The following is a 9,199-nucleotide window of genomic DNA, read 5'->3' as shown; positions in this document are numbered from 1 at the left end:
AATACACTTGTTCAAAGGACATTATTCCTTTCAGCTGAAACATAACAAAGATATGCAAAGAATATGAAGAGAATTCATAGGAACAGAACCATATAGTCTTTCATAAGGTGTAATTGAATCAATAGATTTGAGTGGCATCCTTTTAATCAAATAAGCTGCAGCCAATATGCAATATCCCCAAAAACGAACTGGTACTTTGGATTGAAAGAATTGTGCTCTACTAGTTTGCAAGAGATGATCGTGCTTTCTTTAAACTACCCCATTTTGTTAAGGTGTGTCACTACAAGACTTTTGGTGGAAAATACCATGCTGTAAAAAACAGTTTTTTCATACTTCCTTCTGTAAGATCAAGAGCATTATCTGATCTCACAGCCAAAACCTTGGAAGAAAATTGAGTATTTACATAACTGAGAAACTTAGTCATAATAGAAACTAAGACACTTTTATTCTTCATAAAATGAATCCAAGTCATTCTTGAATAGTCATCTACAATTGTGAGAAACTGGTTACAACCAATGTGTGTGACATGAGTGTAAGGACCCCATACATCTATATAGACAAGCTCAAATGGCTTACATGTTTATATTGAACTAGTAGAAAATGAAAACCTAGACTGTTTAGCTAAAGGACATACTTGACACAAATTTTCAGCTAAACAACCACGTACATCAGTACCATACCCTTGATGGACTTTATTTTATCAAAAGACATATGAACTAAACAAAGGTGCCAAAGTTTGGCTTCTTCAACTACTGCTAGACTATAATTTCTAAGATCAACAGCATTATTTACACTCAAGTGATCATAAAGACTATACAATCCTCTGTCCAATCTACCAAGCACTATTGGACTGATCAAAGAAGGGCCCTGAAATAAGCATGTATCATTAGTGAATGATACTGAACCTGAAACATCTTTATAGAGTTTTGATATTGAAATCAAATTAAACTGAAAATCAGGAACATGCAGGACATTACTAAGAGTAATGCCTGACTTAAGCAAAATTGTCCCTGTGTGTTAAACTTTTAATTTCTTCCCATCTGGTATTGTTATGAATCTATCATCATATAACTTTGAGTATGATTTAAACATTGAAATATCAGCACACATATGGTCAGAAGCTTCACTGTCTAGAATCCACTTATGAAGTAATGAAGAAGCGAGATAGAATTTACCTGCCAAATGAGAAGTTGTTGCTAAGCAAAGGGAACTTGAACCTCCAGAGAGTTCACCTTGCTCAGCAAACTGTTGTTTGTTAAGATGATGCAGAATTTGTTTGTGATGTTCATGAGTCACTGACAAATTGACCAAATCTGCTAACTATGAGATGCTAGAATCATCTCCTGAGAACTGATGTTGCTACTCTCTTTCCTTTGTTCTTGAAATCAGAAGGATATTCATGCAGTTTGAAACATTTCTCTCTTGTGTGATTCCTCATTTTTGCAATAATCACAGTATAGATTGTTCCTAGTATAGACAAAATTTCTTGTGCTTGATCCTACATAATTAGACTCAACTATTTGTCCTGCACCTCCAGTGGAATTATAGAATCTGTTGTTGTTGAGATGAGTTCTGTTGTCAAGGAATTTCTTAGTATAAAATGATGCAGATAGATTATGTTGATTCTTGATGTTATTCAAGTTCATATGAGTTTGCTCTTGACGTTCTAATTAATTGATGGGTCTTAAGAAATTACAAAATTACACATGTGGGTAAGAAGATAAACAAATATTTTGAGGGGTATAGTGGTCTGTGCACTATTCATAAGAGCAATCTTTTACTTTTATAAGGTAGGGATTATACCAATCATGTGTTGTCATGTGACATTAAAAAAAAAAAGTTTATCCATTCAGCAAGTAATCGGTTTTTGGGTCTATTGAAGACAAACTCAGGGCATAGTTAGGATTTTTTTTTTTTTGTTAAAAAAAAAAAAAACCTTAGTTGGAATTATTAGAATTAAATTGGTAATATTTAAGATTATTAAAGTGTATTTTTTTCGTTTTTTTGTTTTCTTTTCTTTTGTTCTCACGTGTGGAAAACTTGTTTTAAATTAAGTTAATATAAACTCGTTCTATATGCAAGACTCTTTGTGATGTGCTTTAAATTGTTATCACTAGAATCTTGACAAATATTGGGTGACGTTGATGGAAGTATCCAAAAGTAAGACCCGTATGGATAGATTAATACTTCTATTTTATAGGAAATAATACGTGTACAAAACAAACGAGAGGACTATCAGAATTCAGAGTTCTTAATAGTTGTCACACCCCAAGACCTCTATTAAAAGACACTATCAATTTTGTGGAATATTTTCTATGTGAAATTGTAAGTTCATTTGACTATAACTAATGTGATGTGATATATACGAAGTATAATATTAGGAGTACTTTATTACTTAAGATTTTTGGTGTAACCAACTCTCAATGATATATTTATCATGTCATTATTTACTTTCCTAAAATATACGGAGTAGATATTTTCTCTCTAAGTCATACTCTGTATAAATCAAGTAACAAATATTTGATAATTATTTGATAATTGATATAGGATAGAATTTGGAGGCCAATCTCCAACACTAGTAAGCAAAATAACAAAATAAAGTATACAAAATAAATGGATGGATAAATTTGAGATACTTTAATCAATTTGATTTGGATCTCCTACAAAAGGGGTAAGATGATAGAGATATATGAAGTATACAATTGCAAATGTTAAAAATCTTAGATACTACGTACCCGTATAAAACAACACTTTTCAATAATTCTCGATGAATACGGAATTCCTACCAAGCCATCCTTGCCAAAATGAGAATAAATTCTAATTGATCAAAACACCACATCAAATTTGGGGTCAAGTATTCCTTTATAATTCGAATAAACATTATGATGAATACTAATAAGTGAAAACCAGTGTTTGATTATTAGACTTTAGGTATCCTATTCTCTTCCTTTTAATTAGGCTATTTACTACAGAAATCGAAGGTTATCATGCAAAGATACCTTCTGTTTAGAGATTATGCCCAGTATATTTAACGACTAAATTCATTACCTACTTTTGGTAAGGCCATATACTTCTTCTGCCTCTCTGAGTGGCTAGGGGTTACAAGTGAAGTTGGGGATATTGTCCCCGTTTTGAATGAACAACATTAACCACCGCGTAAATTATCTAGAATGTCATATATAATAACAATACTATCTTTTATAAAACTCATATCTCAATTAGCTATTTAGACGTTAGATGGTAACAAGTTAGCTCTAAAAACAAAGCCTGGAATCGTAACACGCAAGCACGCTGAGAGAGAGTAGAAAAGCAGTGGGGCAGATAAGAAGTTGCTCAAAAAAGAGATTTTATACATGATTGTTGTAAGGGAGAAAACATGACAGAGGCTGGCAAGAAGCCAGCCTGCAAAGTGCAGAATAGCTGCTGCAATGCATCAACATGGCCATGGATATTGAGAAATGAAAGAAGAATCTCCCAGAGCCAGAACCAGTAGCCTACATACATACAAGCAATGGAGCAATTAATTTCTGCTCATGCTAACCAGCCCAGTGAAATCCTTAACTGCTGAAGTACTCTGAGGGTATTGAGGGAGGGCAGTTCTTCTTCGCCACAAATTTGTACTGATACAAGAAATATTTATATGGAATGGATCAATTTCTAACTCTCTTGATTGACATCATAACTTTACACACACCACATTAATATGAAAAACAAACTGAACTAGTAGAGTAAATTTAGACCTGCTGTTTTAACCATTATTCATTCAGAGTGAAAGAGTGCATATGATTCAGCACTGAGTGAAATGATTTGAATACTAAATCATTGAACTTTGATTATTTGATTCATGTCTAAGAAAATTTTTTTTTCTTTTTTTTTTTTTTTAAAGCACTCTCTTCATATAGAAAGAAATGGTGTAGTTTCCAAATGAACATGGAGAAGTAACAAGTCTCCTGGACATGATGAAAAATCAAAATTAAGTCCATACCTTATGCTGGCTGTACTTCTCTCTGATTGCTGACAAACTAGAGCTGTGGCTGCTCAAGCAAAGCTGATGTAGAGCTTTCACGCATTCGAGTAAATCAGAAGGTTTGTAAAGTGTGTAATGTAGCAAAGTGGAGTTCTGCAAATATTCAATAAAGAGATATTACACCATGTTTCTAGGAAGCTAGGATGGAATACACAGTCCAACAAAATCCAATAACATACCCAAGGTCTCTTAGATGGACTGAGTATGTACTTGGCCAAAAATACTGATGAAGCAGCAGTCAGTGATGGGGCATACTGAAGCATGTTGTAATCCAAGAGGGATAATTCAGCTACATAGTTTGACAAGCACTCTAACTGCATTGATGGGGCCTTTAAGGGAGAAAAGCAATAAGAAAACATTAGTTAAAAAGCGTGTAACAAAGCAATTACAAAGATGTACAAAAAAATTGATGTCTACAATGAGATCCAATAAAATAAACGAGGAAAGATATATCAAGCATAAATGGATATAAAAATGACATTCACACACCTCACTCATCACTTGAGCAGAACGGATGAATCGCCTAATGTCAAGTCAAATAAAACAAAATTAGCAGTAATGGGATGTCATTGTTAACTTAAACTACCCAAACCAAAATTACAGATAAACATAAGATTAGTCAATAAAATTATCCTTTTCTACCTTAAGAAACATTTTGTGGTCGGGGCAGTCATTTCAAACTTCAGAAAGTTCAGCACCGTAGCCTCCATTTCCAAAACCTTTTGAAAAGCAAGTTTATTTGATCAGTATAAGTCTACAAATTAAGGTACTTCTCAGATTGCAATGAGTGAAAACATGGTGTTAGAGCCCAAACCTCCTCCTTAAGATATGTGTTGTCAGTAATGTAACAGAATTCCTCCACCTGGGGTGCACATATCTCCTCATATTTTCTGCAAAGCCATTCAGTCATCACTTCAATAATTATTCTTGGGCAAACATACAGTAGGAAAAAAATATAAAAACCCAAGTGGAAAATTAAATTACTTACGATGCAATCATCATGCATGCCACACCCAGCAACTGCAAGCGTTGCCGGTTAATAGTATTGCCAGAAAGATATCTATCTATGTAGTTAACAGTCAAATATAGGGTGTCGGGGACAAGCCTGTATTCTTCAGCAACCTGCAATAATTATAAAACTCAGTTTCAGAGAACTCTTAAGTGAATGAAACTAGACATTTATATATACTACGTAACTCAAACCTGAAATTTATATTTACAATTCCTTAAAATAATGTTCGTAACAGATTAGAAAGCTAAGCTACCTCTACAAGCCAGTCAATGAGTATGGCACGCATACTGGCATTTATGTCTTTCTGAATCTTCTCTATGAAGTCTGTTGCAGGTCTTTTCAATGTCTGAAAAAACAAGGAAAGTAATGCAATCAAAAGAGAGCAAAAGATGAGGCATGTAGCTGCATTAGTGGATATGAATGGGGGGGCAGGGAAGATAATCAGCAAGCTACAGAAAAATAGGGGAATGTCAAACCTCGGATGCACGCAAATGCTTGTATATATCACAAGCTATGGTTGCACAAAACTGAGGATCCATGTACTTGTCATCAACATCAACAACTTTGTCAACATCCATTTCTGAAAGTATTTCTCTCTTACAGTAATTCCCTGCAAAAGCAACATTGAACATGAGAATCAAATACAGCTAGACTAAGTCTTAAAAACCAATCAATTAAACATCAATACTCAGAAATCTTACATAGAATACATCAAAACACTAAAAGATACCATAACAGCTACTGAGCACCAAGACTTTATAAGTGTCAAATCCAATAATGTGAAATAGCAACTGAAGGTAAATAATAAACCTGCAATTTCCAATTTGTCATCAATGTGAAGGTTTTCAGATGTTTTTCTTTGAATGGAGCCTAGCAAGGCTGATTCACTCTCATCCAAATACTCAAATTCTGGGCTTTTAACTGAATCACATGTAGACATTGAATCTTCCATAGAAACAGAATCTGCATCCGATCGACTTGGAGAGATATCCATCCTACTTGAAGCTGATGGAACACCCACACGAGATAATTTCGGCGAAGTAGCCCTGTAAACCTCCACAACATCATTTCTAGGTAAAGATGTCTTTGATGAAGCCGCGACATTGGGTTTTTTCGTAAGCAAAGCCGGCAAGTTACTCCCCGGAAAATTTGTACTGTTGAAGCTTGTTGCATATCCTTTTTTAGCCTTTATATTTTTTGAAGTAGCACATGGTACCTTCAAATATGAAATTACATCAATTAGTATAATAAAACTAGTACATTTCAACTGTTCTAGTTTATACACCACAGCATTCCTAGGCAAAATTAGCAATGATTATAGAAACATCAATGGTACCAAAAGAGCTCCCTTCAAATGTACAATAAAGTATTCTTCTAATCACAAAAATTAGAATAAAGTATGCATAATTTTGACAAACACAATTTATAGATAGATAAACACCCTATAATAACCATGAGTTGGAAGGAACAGGCTTCAATTTAGAACTGTAGAGGCTTAGGAAACAAGATTCAATGTAAAAATCAATTAGCAAGGTAGATTTTAAAGCAAATGCCATAAAATCAGCCACAACAAAGTTCTAGCTAGACAATTAGCCTCACCTAAGAGAAATTCAAACATATGAAAACAAAGTTCTTAGGTAAAAAATTCTTGGGTAAAAAATCATAACACAATAACACAGTTTCTTGAATCGCAAAATTTACATAATTGGACTATATTTGGTGTGATTTATACCTTTAATAAAACAGAAACATCTATGATTTTGTTGGCTGTGTCTCAACATATACTTTGAAATTATCAACTTTTTATACTCCTTATATTATTACTTATAATCATAGATGAATGATAATGGTTTAAATTCCTCCCAAAAAAAATGATAATGGTATTAGTTATGTATTGATAAACGTGTTAAAAAGGTCAGAATTATAAAAATGGAGAAAACCAGAAATTAAGGCTATAATAATTGAGCAGTAAATCAAAATCATATACTTATAGAAATTGCAGCAACAAGATTTTGCTTCCTTTCGACTGGTGTCTATGGCAATGGAACATAATTTTGCTCAATATTCATAAAATTAAACTCACTGATTCAGTGACCTATAAGCAAATTATAGCCAAGATTTTCAATTTTTATGATTAATTCATCCAAACAGAATATGAGAACAAGAATTGCCCAAAATTGCAATTGAAATAATAAATAGAAACAAACAAACTACACCCAGAAACCCGAAAGAAGGAATGTCCAAGATTATTTGAAAGAAGAAGAGTGAAGAAGGCTTACGAGATGAGGAATGGTGGCAGCAGAAGAAACAGAGGGACGACTCTGATTGGTCAAGTTGGAGAGAGGAGGTCGCTTCCTGTTGTTAGGGTTGGGTTTTGAGTTTGAGATTACATTTTCCGACGCCGGAATCTTCGTCGCTTGACGTTTCGACGCTGCCGACGAACCCAAACTTTTCCGGTGACTTTTTAGCGTCGACATTGTAAACAATATTAGGGATTATCCACGCTCTCTCTCTCTCTCTCTAAAAACTGTTTCCTCTTTCGAAATCAGGGTTTTGAATTTAGGCGGTGAATTCAATTTGGGGATTTTCTTTCTTACTTTGTTTGTTGTTCTCTTGTTCAGAAAACAAGTGAGAGTGTTTGTATATAAGGCCGTGTTTGGTTTTTATTTAATAAATGGGGAGCGTAACTTCCATAATACTCTCTCTCTTCAAATAAAATACTTGTGACATGTGGGTGACCTATCAACCAATGACAGACCAATAGCACCTTGTTTTTTTGAATGTTTTGGACCACAACGTCTTTATGTAAGGTCACAGCTTTGTTAAGTTAGCTACATGTATTTAACTTGTAAATTTAAATTTTGAATTTGAACGTTAACATTTTTCTTCTTTTTTTTGACTTTTTGTCCAGCACTCTTGCCAAGGCTTTGCAGTTTGCAAGGCAGTGTGTGTGTCTTACCAGTTTCAGTTTGAAATATCACCCTTACAACTTCACAAAGTCACAAAGCATGAAATTAAAACATTGGAGAAAAACACTCATTGTCTCATTAAGTTTTGTTTGGATGGTATATTTTTCTTAGACGCAAAATAAATCAGGTTGGAGTAGTATTGTACGAGTATTTAAAAAGTTATGCCCTATGTATAGTAATTTTGAAAAAAAAAATTGAATCTATAATTGCTTAGGACAAATATAACAATGAATTAATACAAATCAACTTTAATTAGAAGTATAAGTTAGCTAAAATAGAATTTAAATAGAAAAGAAATTTTAATTTGGCGAAAAGACAATTTAAACAAGACTATTACTTTTCCTCAAAACTAAGCGAATGAGAATAATCTTTGAGTAATGGTGGAATAATGTGATGCATGTTTAGTGAGAGCAAAAAAAAGGTAGTACATGTCCTACTTTTTTTTTAGAGGATATTGAATGAATTACTAATGACTAAATCTTTTACAGTAATACAAATAATGAACATTGATTTTAATTGAGTTAGGGTCTGTTCTCATTGACTGAACTCAGCTGAACTGAACTGAACTTAATATTTTATAAGAGAAGGAAATTAGGAATTGAACTGAACTGAACTGAACTGAGCTAAACTGAACTGAACTGAGCTGAACTAAGTTGAACTGAACTGAATTGAACTGAACTGAGCTGAACTGAATTGAACTGAACTAAACTAAACTGAATTTCAACGTAAGAGAACAGACCCTTAGTGCCTGTAAATTATTTTTCCCCAAAACTTCCTACTTGACATTAAGCGGTTTTCTTTAATAAAATCTCTTATATGCTCTTCTACAATAACCAAAACAAATAAATAGAGTTCGTTTGGTGTTGTTGTAATTTTCTATTTAATTGATTTATTTAAAAAAAGAAAAAGCTAACAACAAACGCCCCGGGGGCGTTGGATAAGCGAGTTAAAAGTAGATGATTAAATTAAAATTAGCATTAAATATACTGATTGACATTAGAACAATGAAGCAAAAAAATTGGTCAACTAATTAAGATTATGTCAATTTTTTAAACTAACATTAGAATAATGAAACAATTTTTCTAGCTTAGTTTCGTTTGACATCGCTATGATTTTCTACTTTTTGGTTTTTTATTTTTCAAAACCATGTCATATAATGAATAAAAAATTAATGGTCAAACTTATTAAAAT

The 9,199-nt window shown here is 33.2% G+C and overlaps 1 protein-coding gene across 1 annotated transcript; it reads right to left on the bottom strand.

The window, feature by feature from the left end:
- Positions 1-3,329: 3,329 nt before the first annotated feature.
- LOC110685572 (cyclin-A1-4) lies at positions 3,330-7,691 on the bottom strand. Its single transcript, XM_021862127.1, has 11 exons — positions 7,319-7,691; positions 5,850-6,255; positions 5,516-5,649; positions 5,293-5,385; positions 5,016-5,149; positions 4,842-4,917; positions 4,670-4,746; positions 4,517-4,550; positions 4,207-4,356; positions 3,986-4,120; positions 3,330-3,620 (listed from the first exon to the last, which is right to left on the bottom strand). The coding sequence occupies exons 1-11, from the start codon at positions 7,514-7,516 to the stop codon at positions 3,558-3,560; spliced, it is 1,500 nt and encodes a 499-aa protein (XP_021717819.1). The 5' UTR covers positions 7,517-7,691; the 3' UTR covers positions 3,330-3,557.
- Between the last annotated feature and the right edge of the window lie 1,508 nt (positions 7,692-9,199).

Source organism: Chenopodium quinoa, unplaced genomic scaffold (genome assembly GCF_001683475.1).
Source record: "Chenopodium quinoa cultivar QQ74 unplaced genomic scaffold, ASM168347v1, whole genome shotgun sequence".
NCBI classification, from domain to species: domain Eukaryota; kingdom Viridiplantae; phylum Streptophyta; class Magnoliopsida; order Caryophyllales; family Amaranthaceae; genus Chenopodium; species Chenopodium quinoa.
Note: the sequence above shows the minus strand (reverse complement) of the source record. Positions and strands in the feature narration are given on the sequence as shown.

Excerpts from the sequence above, each read along its gene's own strand:
- LOC110685572 (XM_021862127.1), bottom strand. The coding sequence starts at position 7,516 with ATGTCGACGCTAAAAAGTCACCGGAAAAGTTTGGGTTCGTCGGCAGCG. Across the intron at positions 4,918-5,015 it reads GCATGCATGATGATTGCATC|AAAATATGAGGAGATATGTG; the intron begins GTAAGTAATTTA and ends ATGGCTTTGCAG. Across the intron at positions 4,121-4,206 it reads GTCCATCTAAGAGACCTTGG|AACTCCACTTTGCTACATTA; the intron begins GTATGTTATTGG and ends GAATATTTGCAG.